Source organism: Tiliqua scincoides, chromosome 5 (assembly GCF_035046505.1).
Source record: "Tiliqua scincoides isolate rTilSci1 chromosome 5, rTilSci1.hap2, whole genome shotgun sequence".
NCBI classification, from domain to species: domain Eukaryota; kingdom Metazoa; phylum Chordata; class Lepidosauria; order Squamata; family Scincidae; genus Tiliqua; species Tiliqua scincoides.
The window spans coordinates 50,082,004-50,095,225 of record NC_089825.1 but is presented as its reverse complement, the minus strand read 5'-3'; the positions used below and the strand labels follow the sequence as shown (position 1 = coordinate 50,095,225).

The following is a 13,222-nucleotide window of genomic DNA, read 5'->3' as shown; positions in this document are numbered from 1 at the left end:
GTGCAGTGTATTATATTTAGGCACAGTGAGGTCATGGGGCACTGCCACCAATAAATCCACCCAGTCACAATCCATCTTCCTCCCCATTACACTCACACCTACCTCTCACCCTGTGCTCACTTGATTGTCCCGGCAGACATCTGCTGTCCGCTGGCAAATGGAGCCAGCTGCTCACCTCTTGCGGAAAGCTCAGAAAGTACCTAACGTTGCCAGAACTTTTGTTTCTACAGTGCTTGGTGCTAGTAGGATTGGGCCATTCATTTAGTTAAGATGTAAACAATCCCAATTGCATAACTCAGGGCTTTTCAAACTGGGGCATTGCGATGCCCCAGCCTGTGGGCCTTGGCCTCTGCCCCTTAAGGGGCGAGGGCAGCCTGGAGGCAGGGAGGAGGCAGCTGCACAATCCCCAGGATTGTGCCACTCGGGGCTGCAGGGGCTTGGGTGCACTTACCCAAGCCTCCTGCAGCCTCCCCAGGGAGCCCAATTCCCTGAAAGCCAGCCCTGTCTTGGGGGGCTCATCTGGTGGGACTGACCCCTCAATATCAGTGTCCTTGCCAAGCATACCATCAGTAGAAGGTCTGAAGGTAGCAGGGGTACACATATTGCTGTACATGCACAGACCTTCCTTTTAGGCCTTCTGCCAACGCATGTCTTTTGGGTAGTTGGGGCTTGCTGGTGGATGCCTGAGTGAGTGAGAGAGAGAGAGAGAGAGAGAGGATATGTCTCCATCTGTTTTTCTTGGTCTGTGTATAAGAGCCCTCAGGGACCCAAGAAAAAGTCAGAGAAGTATTCAGACTATGATTTGCATTGTATAACTTGGCTAGTAACACGAGGGGGGGCCCTATAAAATCTTCCACTGTTGCCAGACAAGATGTAGAACTGGGTGGAGTGAGCTGGAGTTCTGAATTAAACCTGAGTTGAATTCTGGCATGATAGAGCTACTCAGAAAACATGGAGTGGACCTCAAACCCTTACACTGTGAGGCATATAAATATTAAAAACAACTTATGGGTAAAAATGAATTTAAAACACTTGTTCTACAAAACCACGTTTGCATGTTACTCTGTTTGGCTTTCCAAGGAAGTCTGTCTCTTGAAGGATTGATCTCAGTTTGCCCTCCCTGCAAGGATACTGCCACTACTTCCTTGGATAACTCAGATTTCGTTCTTGTTCTTTCATATTTTAAAATAGCATCAACATACCGGGTAAAATCTACTATTGCAAACGTATGTTTTTGTTTCATGAAAAAACACTATCAACCGCAGAGGACAGAAGGTAAAGACTGAAAGGTTAGAAACAAAGTGAAGTCAATGAAGAAAAATTAACAGAGGAAATTTGGAGTGCAACCTTTAAAGATAGAATTCCCTCATATCTTTACTAATGGTTTGAAAGACAGTTTGTTTAAAAGTTAACTGGTACCTCATTCCAACAACAGAGACAAAATTTGGGAGAGTCAACTATGTCGACATTGTACCCCATGCAATTTATAGTGCATCTGAGGACTATCAAACAAACCAGTCCAAGATTTATGGAAGAAAATAACAGAAGCCCCTTGGGCAATTCCCTCCTTTGCCCCTGCACACATTTTGAAACTGAATGTTGAAGACACTTTTATTCTCCTTGCTTTTAATGACTGACTGCTAGTTTAAGTGTTGGTTTTATTGCTGATTTTATGGGGTTTTATTCTTTTTCTATTACATTTTTAGACCTTTGTTTCCAGAGGTTTTAGTTGAAAAGATTTGTGTCCCCTCCCTGCATTTGTGAAAATTTTTATTTTTAAAAGCAGCATCAAAATAAATAACATATTGATATGGACAAATATGTTGTTGTTGGCAACCTTCAGTCTCGAAAGACCATGGTATCGCGCTCTGAAAGGTGGTTCTGGCACAGCGTCTAGTGTGGCTGAAAAGGCCAATTCGGGAGTGACAATCCCTTCCACACCGGGAGCAAGTGCAGTCTGTCCCTGGTCTGTCTCCCTGGCTATGGGCCTTCCTTCTTTGCCTCTTTGCCTCAGACTGTTGGCCAAGTGTCTCTTCAAACTGGGAAAGGCCATGCTGCACAGCCTGCCTCCAAGCGGGCCGCTCAGAGGCCAGGGTTTCCCACTTGTTGAGGTCCACTCCTAAGGCCTTCAGATCCCTCTTGCAGATGTCCTTTTCAGGATGTGGACTCACCTCCCTGCATTACAATCTCTGCACATGAACTGGAGGTTGTCCATGACTTTGTGTACCTTGGCTCAACTATATCCGACACTCTTTCTCTCGATACTGAGCTAAACAAACGCATTGGTAAAGCAGGACAAATATATACAATGAAAATTCTAGTAAAAAGAAACACTATTAACTTTACTCTGGGGGAAAAAATGTGACCGAAATTTTTCTTTTGTAAGTGACTTCAGAATTGCAACAAAGATCATGACATATTGCAGGTACTTTAGTTGGTAACAAATATACAAAGGTGATTTTTTTCCCTAGTTATTATAACAGAATTCCTGTTTGTTAGGAATGTATTAACTATCATGCTGCTATAGAATCCCTAAAGGTGGTGCCATTTCAAAAATATTTGCCCATTACGGGTGTCACAACTGATGTGCTGTATAGCAGTGTCACGATTCCAAATAAATAAAGTATAAGACTGGGGACCCCACAGTTGATCCTGCCCCACCCCTGTCACCACCCACTCCCCACCTCCCTTAATGCCTTCCTAGCACTGCTCACTGTTACCAAATATTTTTATCGAAGACATGGCAGAAAATGTTACCATAAAGCCTGGCACTAGTGAAAGCTATTTTAGCACAGCTGCTAGGAACCAGACCAGGACTGGGATGCAATCTCCTTGTACTTGAAAAGATACACCACATGCCTTCCTCTTTACCTGGTGCTGCTCTAGTTCAGTGCTCTTCAACCTTTTTCATTCCCGTAAGTTGCCGTTACCCCACAACTGAGGCGTTGCGACCCCATTGGGTTGAAGAACACGGCGGTATGGTCTTGATGCTGGCTGTTCAATCACACAAATATATGCTTGTTCTTTAGGTATGCCAGACATTTTCTTGGAATCTCCACCACAGAAAACGTTTCTGAGTCTGGCAACGTGACCTGCAGAAGCTGCAGGCTGCAAATTTGCAAACATGTTTATGTTTGTTTTTTTAAAGAAGATTTTAAAGGTGTCATTCCAAAGCAACTGAAGCTGGAGAAAGAGTGCTTTAAGGCTACAGAAATGTCAAGGCATATTTCAGCACAAGCCTATGCATGTCTATTCAGAAGGAAGTCTTGTTCAACAAGGCTTCCTCCCAAGAAAATGTGCACAGGATCGCAGCCTTATTTCACTTGGGTTTACTTCAAGACTGTCTTTTTAATTTTACCACTGGCATTCTGCCCTGGAATGCAAGGGAATTGTTCCAGGAGTCTAAAAAGGGCAAACAAATGCTTCAGAGGTGAAAAAAACCTTTTACATTCCTAGCTGAAAAGGTGAGAATTTCTAACTGCCACACACAGAATATTGATATATAGGCAGCTGAGAGTCTACCATCACTGTATGTTGAGAAATTAAAAGTTTAAGTAAGTAATAAGTTTAAACATTTATTTAAAATAAAGAACTCTCCCAACCCTCATAAACAGTTGCTGATCTGTTTAAAAAAAAATTCTCCAAACATCCCCAAGGCTGCAATCCTATCCACACTTACTCAGGTGTAAGCTCCATTAACAATTGCTGTTAAAAGCATATACATAGTAGCCTGTTAAAAGCACAAATCTATAACATTTCCCCAAATGCAGTCACATACTATGGTAGCATCAAGTCTAATATATATATACAAACACACACACAGTGGTACCTCGCATAACGAATGCCTCGCGCACCGAAAAACTAGCAGAACGAAAGCGTTTTGCGAAGTTTGGTAACTCGCACAACGAATTTTTATGACCTGTGCTTCGCAAGATGAATTTTTTTTGTTTTGTTTAGGTTTGTTTTAAGGGGAGGATCTTCATGTCAGTTTATGATCCCGTTCACCCTAGTAAGGGGAGGATCTTCATGTCAGTTTATGATCCCGTTCACCCTAGTAAGGGGAGGATCTTCATGTCAGTTTATGATCCCGTTCACCCTAGTAAGGGGAGGATCTTCATGTCAGTTTATGATCCCGTTCACCCTAGTAAGGGGAGGATCTTCATGTCAGTTTATGTAAGTAAGTCCCATTGTGCTTGCTCCCAGGAAAGTGTGCACAGGATTACAGCCTTCAAGCTCCCCACTCAGCATCCCCCCCCCCGTTTTTGAAATCCTCTGTACAGTATGTATGCCTTTAAAGAGCACTTAATAAACACTTTGTAAACCAAATTTGACTTTGTTCTTACTTTTCTTGCCCATAGGAACGCATTAATTAAATTTCAATGCATTCCTATGGGAAAACGCGCTTCGCAAAACGAAAAACTCGCATAACGAAAGGACTCGTGGAACGAATTAATTTCGTTATGCGAGGCACCACTGTACATTGAAATGAATGGGGACCCACCTGAAATTGGCTCGTCACCCACCTAGTGGGTCCTGAGGCACAGTTTGAGAAACATTGCTGTAAGAAATCTGTACTAAAGGAAGCAGCATTATGGAAGGTATTACTGTTTGCATTCATAACATGGCATTGAACTGTGGTTATTAATGGAAAACATTAAGGTTTTAATCCTTAGCTGACTGAGGGCACAATCCTAACCCCTTATGTCAGAGCTTTCCAGCACTGACATAAGGGCAATGTAGCTCTGAGAGAAGGGAACAAACATTCCCTTACTTTGAGGAGGCCTCCATGAGTGACACCCAACTGCAGGATGCAGCACACGTCCCATTGGCACCGCTATGCCAGTGCTGGAAAGCACTGACATCAGGGGTTAGGATTGCGCCCTGACAGGCTAAGGACAGTCACCCATTCAACAAGGAATTTCAGCTGCTGCAAGCCTTCTTATCCCTGAGGGATAAGAGATAACTGCAAATTTGTCTCTTCTATATCAATACACTTTCTTAAATGTGCAGGCTCCTGGCCTTCTTCATAAGTAGGTACATTCTTCCCCCGAAACCTTCTGCCATCAAGACTATGCTAGAGAGCTGCCATTCAAGATGGGAATGACTGTAAAATACAGAAAAAATACACTTGCCAGATAAATTACGATCTTGGTTGCAGCTCCAGAGCTGATGAAACAAGCTGCTTTTCACAAACAAGCTGTGGATTACCTCATCAGCAGCAAAAATTGAAGATGGAACCCCAGTGGCCTGCCTAGATCAGGGGTGCCCAAACCCCAGTCCTGGGGCCACTTGTGGCCCTCGAGGCCTCTCAATGCGCCCCTCAGGGAGCCCCCAGTCTCCAATGAGCCTCTGGCCCTCTGGAGATTTGTTGGAGCCCACAATGGCCTGACGCAGCTGCTCTCAGCACGAAGGCAACTGTTTGACCTCTTGTGTGAGCTGTGGGATGAGGACTCCCTCCACTGCTTGCTGTTTCACGCCTGTGATGCAGTAGTGGCAGCAAAGAAAAGGCCAGCTTTGCTTTGTGCAAGGCCTGTTATAGGCCTTGAACCCTTGCTAGACCTTCATTCATTCATATAAGTTCATCTTTAATATAGTCATTTATGTACACTTATGTAAATATATTCAAATTTGAAATGTAAATTAATTCTCTCCCCCCCCCCGGCCCCAACACAGTGTCAGAGAGACAATGTGGCCCTTCTGCCAAAAACTTTGGACACCTCTGGCCTAGATCATTCACCAATGCATGCATGTGTTGTTACTGCTATGAATGGGATATGACATGAAACCAGGATGCACATAGCAGTAACAGCCAAGGACGCTGGCTAGTAGAAAAAGGCAGAAAATAGAAAAGGGGCTCAAGATAAATACAGTGGCTGGTACTCACCATCTTTCCTTGGAAGTAAGTGCCACTGATTTCAATATCGTTGAAACTTGCACCCAAGTGCTTTAACTGGAACTGTGGGAATAACTGCAGCTATTTAGGATGACATACAGCATAAGCCTCTGCCTGTCTACTCAGAAGTAAGTCCCACTGAGTTCAATGGGACTTACTCACAAGGAACTGTCTGTAGCACTGCAATTTGGCAGCCCAATCCTAATTAAATGCTGCCCACAGGGTGCAGTAATGCCAACATGGGCTCCACTGCACCCTGCAGGTTTCTGGGGACTGTAGGCCCAATCCTATCCAACTTTCCTGCACTGAGGCAGCCTCAATGCAAGCCCAAAGAAAAGGAATGCATGTTCAATTACCTTGTGGAGACCTCTCTGAGAGTGTGTGTCCCCCCAACCCCCAGGATGCAGCACAAGTCCCATTGGCATGGCTGCATCAGATTGGGAAGTTGGGTAGGATTGGGCCCCATGTGGGGGCAGAAAAGTAAGTAACGATTTCTTTTACTTACCCACTTCCATTCCCTCATGGTCTTGAATGAGTGTACTAAGACCTGCACCGAAGGGCTGGTGCAGGTTCAAGTAGAGAGAAGTTGACATGCTGAGGGTGAAATGGAGGACAGGATATCGGCAAAGATATTGTGAGGAGCTGCAGAAGGATCTCTCCAAACTGGCAGAATGGGCAGCAAAATGGCAGATGCATTTCAATGTCAGTAAGTGTAAAGTCATGCACACTGGGGCAAAAAATCAAAACTTCACATATAGACTAATGGGTTCTGAGTTGTCTGTGAAAGATCAGAGAGAGATCTTGGGGTGGTGGTGGACAGGTCGATGAAAGTGTTGACTCAATGTGCAGTAAAGAAGGCCAATTCTATGCTTGGGATCATTAGAAAAGGTATTGAGAACAAAACGGCTAGTATTATAATGCCGTTGTACAAATCTATGGTAAGGCCACACCTGGAGTATTGTGTCCAGTTCTGGTCGCCACATCTCAAAAAGGACGTAGTGGAAATGGAAAAGATGCAAAAGAGAGCGACTAAGATGATTACTGGGCTGGGGCACCTTCCTTATGAGGAAAGGCTATGGCGTTTGGGCGTCTTCAGCCTAGAAAAGAGATGCCTAAGGGGGGACATGATTGAGACATACAAAATTATGCATGGGAAGGATCAAGTGGATAGAGAGATGCTCTTTACACTCTCGCATAACACCAGAACAAGGGGACATCCACTAAAATTGAGTGTTGAGAGGGTTAGGATAGACAAAAGAAAATATTTCTTTACTCAGCATGTGGTTGGTCTGTGGAACTCCTTGCCACAGGATGTGGTGATGGCATCTGGCCTGGACGTCTTTAAAAGGGGATTGGACAAGTTTCTGGAGGAAAAATCCATTATGGTTACAAGCCATGATATGTATGTGCAACCTCCTGATTTTAGAAATGGGCTATGTCAGAATGCCAATGCAAGGGAGGGCACCAGGACATAGGTCTCTTGTTGTCTGGTGTGTTCCCTGGGGCATTTGGTGGGCCGCTGTGAGATACAGGAAGCTGGACTAGATGGGCCTATGGCCTGATCCAGTGGGGCTGTTCTTATGTTCTTATGATATCCACCCTCTGATGTGCCTCCTGAAGGTCCCAATCTCATCCTAATTCTGCCTACATTCCATCCCCTCCTATTGGCTTATTGGCACCAGCAGAGGCAAAGGAATACCCCAGAGCTCCTCTAATGCTGCTGCCTCATGTGACAGAGTTCAGAAAATGGCTGCCAGTAGTGCACTACATGCTTTTTGGGCAGCTGTTTTGTGACAGCGGAACCCTGTTTCACTGTCGTAAATCCCTCCATGCACCAGCCCAATTGGATTGGGCTATTAATTTGTTTTAGATTACTGTTCAGCACTACAACTACTCAGTTCAAGGACTTTGTTCTTTTCAAGAAGAAAGAGCCAAAGTAGAGCATCTCTGGAAGCTCTGAGTGGCCTTGGACTACTGAACTATGCCCTGATTGCAAAGGAGACTGGCAAATGCTACTTTGCCCCTGAAGTATTCAACAACCATGGCCCAGGTCAGCAAAATCCTTATTGCCTTGCCACAATGTTTGTAACCATTTCTAGCACCAGATGTGAGGGTTGTCTAGACAAAGCATCCTATGTGGACCCCTTCCTATGGTGGAAGATACAACTTCCTTTCATTCTAGGAGAGCAGCAGCACTGTATTGTGGCTTGATTTTTAAATTTACCACAACACGATTGCTGCTTTCCAATATTTGCGAAGGGTTAAGCTATTCTTCACCAAGATGCAGAAATTAATTTTCCACAATATCACTGGTACTTTCCAGCTTGCACAGATTAGCTGAATACACTCATCAGTATAATTGAACAAGGCACAAGATTGCTTGAATGCACCCAGCCAACAGGCCTCAGTTCAATGTTCAATTCTGACCTTAAGCAAAGCAGCAAAATCAAGTCTTCTTAGACATGGGCTTCTTCTCAATATTTAAATTCCAAGAGGCAGAATTACAACATTTTCAGACCGCTTCTCTTGACAATGGCTTCAGTGGCAAACCACAATGTTTGATGGGTTGTCTAATTGATAGAGAACCAGATGTTACTTTAACTGGTGCCACCGACCTGGACTGTAACCTTTAGAGATGGGGACAGCTATAAGGAGGACCTTGCTTTACAATGGGTGCACTTTAGAATCAAATCACATGACCCCTTAGGAATCACTCAATCACATCACTCTGACCCCTTAGGCTTGTGCTATGGAAAATCTATTCCACAGGAGTATGCAAAAATGACAGATGTACCAAGAGCTTTAACATCTACTTTTTATTATAAAAATACATGCTCCATATAAATGTCTTAAGTTTGAACTGAAGTGCTAGTTTTCCATTATACTGTATTATAAGAAATCTGAAAGGCAAGTAGGCCTGCAATGGAGCTACTGATTCTACGGCAACCCTTGGGTTGCCGTAGAATCAAGAGCCTCCGTGTCAGGCACAGAGGCTCAGGATCTGGTGGAGCTTCACTGGTCCACCTCCCTCCCCCACCATACCTCCTGCCCGCCCTCTCCCCACCCTCCTTCTTCCTCCCTCTGCCCTGGAACACCTCCTCCCCACCTCCGCCATGCTGTGGCGTCCTGACGCCTCTGTGCTGTCCATGCAACCATCACGCCACAGAGCACTGGTGGTCCACCAGCGCTAGCCCACACCAGCCAGCACTGAGCTAGCACTGGTGCTGAGGGCCGCGAATGTGCTTCACGGCATGTTTGCGACATTCATTTCCAGTGGCGTACGGGCAGTGTGAGCTCAGGATTGGGCTCTATGAGAGAATAATAATACTGTATGGCTAAACTCCAAGCAGACTCTGAAATCTGACCACTCTGCTATTATCATTTTATTCCAAAATTCCAAAAATCCTCTTCCTTCATCAGCAGGAAGTTCTAGAAGACGATGGTAGAACTCTGGGTATGCAAGATGCCTAGGTGTATTTTTGCTCTCATTTAATCCTTTAACAGCTGTAAAGGTTTAACAACACTTCGAAACTTAGGGCCCTATCCTATCCAAATTTCCAGCACTGATGCAGCTGACCCAATGGGGCATGTGTTGTATCCCATGATGGAGGGCAGTTATGGAGGCCACATTTGTTCCCTTACCTCTGGGCTGCATTGCGGCTGCTTCGGTGCTGTCAAGTTGGATAGCCTTCCGCTTTCCCTTCTGTAACATGTAGCAAAATATACCCCATGACCTGACCACATTAAGCAGTGCCTTTTCCCAACTCTTAATTGCCTGATTGGGGCTTGATGACAACAGGTCTGTGAGGAAACCGTTACAACCACGTTTTGTCCCCATCCGTTTCCCACATCCCAAGTTTCCCTAAGAAAAATTTCAGCACTCCAATCCCCCCAACTTCCACAAACTTAAACAAGCCTCTTATTTATGCCTTGCTGCTTGTATTATGTTATTACTATATTGTGAAGTACTACTTTAAATGAGGTGGAAATCTCCTCTGGTCATAAATGAGCCCATATAAACTAGATTATATTGTACTATAAATCGAGAGCAGGAATGAACAGGATGCACTGTGGGCCAGTTCATACAATACTGCTGAGTGGCTGATCTATCTTTATAAAGAGAAGCATGTACATGCATGTCTCCCACTGCATGGAGGGGTATAAAGAACAAAAAGCAGCCCTATCATGCAGTTGCAGGATCCCCGTTTTATTACTTTTAACATAGCACTTTCAATGGCCGAGGCATTCTTCAACAAGAGAGAGAAACCCTTGGGGGTTCACCATCTAGAAACAGACAGCAAGGAGTGATATGAAAGGAAGCTGAGAGGAATGTGCAATTATTCAAGGCAAGTGGTCTTAGTCACAATAGGGTGAGAGGCAGTGGCATAGCTAAGGGGGTGCAGAGGGTAGCAGTTGCACCGGGCATCAAGTTTTAGGGGGGCAACAAGCTGAGCTTGACACCAGTGACCAAAATTGTGAAAATTGTGGTATATATGATTAATGCTATCATGTTATATATCATTAGAAAGGTAATTTAATGTAGAATGCAATGAAATAAACCCCATTGGAATATCTGTATTCTCTCAAAAGTTATGGCTAATTAACCAGAAAATAAAAACACAATTGCCTTATAGAACAAAAAGTGGATTTTCTTAACTCAAAACTGACATATGAGAAGTATGAGACAATCGGTCGTTCAAGAGGTGCCCCTCTTATATTTAGCAAGAGAAGAATAACCATCCCTCTTCACCCCAATACAGTATCTCGAACCTAACAGGGGCACATTTTTTAATTGATTGATTGATTGATTGATTGATTGGTTAATTAATTTGATCTGGGGGGGGGGGTTTACAAATCTTCTTTGTCCCCAGAGAGTAGATAGATGCCTTTTCACTTTTGAAAAAACTCAGACCTGACGTCACTTCCGGTTGTGACATCACTTCCGGGTCAACATTTTGAGCTTTGCACCGGGCTACATGATCATTAGCTATGCCACTGGTGAGCAGACTAAAGGGTGTGACTGTACCGTAGTGGAATGACACTTCGGGTAAGAGGGAACACACTCTCTCACCTGAGGGGCGATTCATATTGTCTGAACCAGAGTCAGCCTTAGGAGCTGCGGGAAACACTTAGGAACATTTTTTGCAAGGCCCCAGGGTTCACAGCCAATTTCAAAATCTAAACAAACACTACTGACTTTTTAAGAATGCAGAAGAAAATGAAAATTGTTGCTGTTCTGTATAAAACCTGCAGTGTAGTCTAAGGTGCCCATTGCAATGTGTTGTGTGAATTTGACAAAACTAAAGTAGATTACCCTAGCACGGGGCCCCCTTCAGCATGGAGCCCAATTGGGAACAATTGGTTCAATTGGCTTAAAACCAGCCCTGGTCTGAACTAGCCCAAAGCTAGAAGTACTTGGAGGTCAGATTGTTTCAGTCATCAACAAGCTTTGACCTGCCTCAACCTACCAGTTTAAGCAAATATATATCTATGCAGTACTTTATCAAACAGCTAATACTGACAGATGACAAGCCAAGATTAGCCCAGAAAACCAAGCACTGAGTAGCTAGTATGAACTAAGAAAACAGCTGTCTCCTCCTCCTCCCTGTTTTTCTAAATAGTAAAACTGCTCGTTTGTCCTGTAGAGTCCTCATGGTCCATAGGAATCTCCTCAACAATTGCCGCACTCCGTTGTCTTCTCCAATAGCCATAATGCTTTGCTATTTTCACCACGTGCATTTGGAAAGAGGCACCCATAAAAAAATACAAGATGGGATTCAGGCAGGTGTGAAACAAGGCGATACTCTTGGTTACCTGGTACACAACATCAATAGTTTTGCTCATGTTGCAATCTGTAATCAGGTGGTAGATAATGTCTATGGCTCTCCAAAGCTTAACAATGTTGTAAGGTAGCTGGGTAATGATAAAGACAGAAACCACTGCTGCAAGCACTTTCAGAGGCTGGGATTTCTTAACATTTGGACATTTTATGAGTGTTCTAGCCACTGCTGAGTAGCAGACCAGCATTATGAGCAAGGGCAGAGCAAAACTCAGTGTCATTTCTATGATTTGAACAGTTGCCTTCAGTATTGTTCCTAAGCTTTCTGGAAACACAGGAAGACAAGCAGATCTGCCATGGTATTTCTTTACGGTGTTAAAGATCAGTTCAGGAATGCATAGTAGCATAGATACTATCCAGACAAAGGAGCAGGTCTTGCTGCACTGCTTTGATGCTCTTGGTTGACCCTGAAGTTTGACAATGGCATTGTAGCGATCAACACTAATGCAGGCCAGAAACTGCATGGTCGCGCTGAAAGTCATGGTGTACATAGCAGAGGTGGTTTTGCACAAAGGGATACCAAGCACCCATCCATGTACGGCATTTGCCGCCCAAAAGGGGAGAGTCAAGAGCAGTAACAAATCAGCAATTGCTAAGTTCATGATGTACAGATCGATTCTGGTCTTCAGCTTCTTGACACAAGCATAGATTGCTACTACTAAAGAATTCCCAGCAATCCCAACAAGGAAAACAATCGAATAGAATGATGGTAGGAATGACCTGTTGAAGGTTCTCACCTCTTCTTTGACACAAATCATTTCAAATGAAGAATAATCCAAAGTAGTATTCAGCTCATTATCATCTTCATGGTAATCATACTCTAATGAAGAGTTTGTATGCAGCTCCATGGAAGACACTGGTAGCCGACTGGGGTTAAAAAAAAACCAAAACACCAAAGTTAATTGCATCTTGAAACATTTATCACTGTGTTTTTAAATGCAGGATAAGTACCTTTTTAATAGATTGAAGGCTTCAAACAAAAACATCTGTATGATAAGATCTGTACATAAGACAAACCAGACAAAACAATAAACACATGGCTGCCACCAAAAAACAGCAGTGCACATCTGGTTCCTTTCATAGAATCATAGAGTTGAAAGTGACCCACAAGGTCATCTAGTCCAACCCCCAGCTTGTAGCAAGAAATCCTTCTACAGCATTTCTAGCAGGTTCCTGTCAAACCTCTGCTTGGAGAGGTCCAGTGAGGGAGAATCCACCACCTCCCCTGGCAATCTGTTCCATTGCTGGACTGCCCTTACCATCAAGAATTTCTTCCCGATGTCCAACTGGAATCTCCTATCTTGTACCCATTGGATCTAGTTCAATTATCAAAGGCAGTTCAGAACAAATTTCTTGTCCTTAACATAATACAGGCCACATCCCCACATCCCCCACTCCCACCTCAATAATGTCCCTGTTGTGAAGGGAAATTAGAGCATCAGGACATTAGAAGGATATAAGAGGTATTATTTCTATGAGGTATTATATGT

General features: G+C 43.9%; 1 protein-coding gene across 1 annotated transcript; it reads right to left on the bottom strand.

The window, feature by feature from the left end:
- Positions 1-11,506: 11,506 nt before the first annotated feature.
- On the bottom strand, positions 11,507-12,580 carry ACKR4 (atypical chemokine receptor 4). The gene has a single exon (XM_066631214.1). The coding sequence runs from the start codon at positions 12,578-12,580 to the stop codon at positions 11,507-11,509; it is 1,074 nt and encodes a 357-aa protein (XP_066487311.1).
- Between the last annotated feature and the right edge of the window lie 642 nt (positions 12,581-13,222).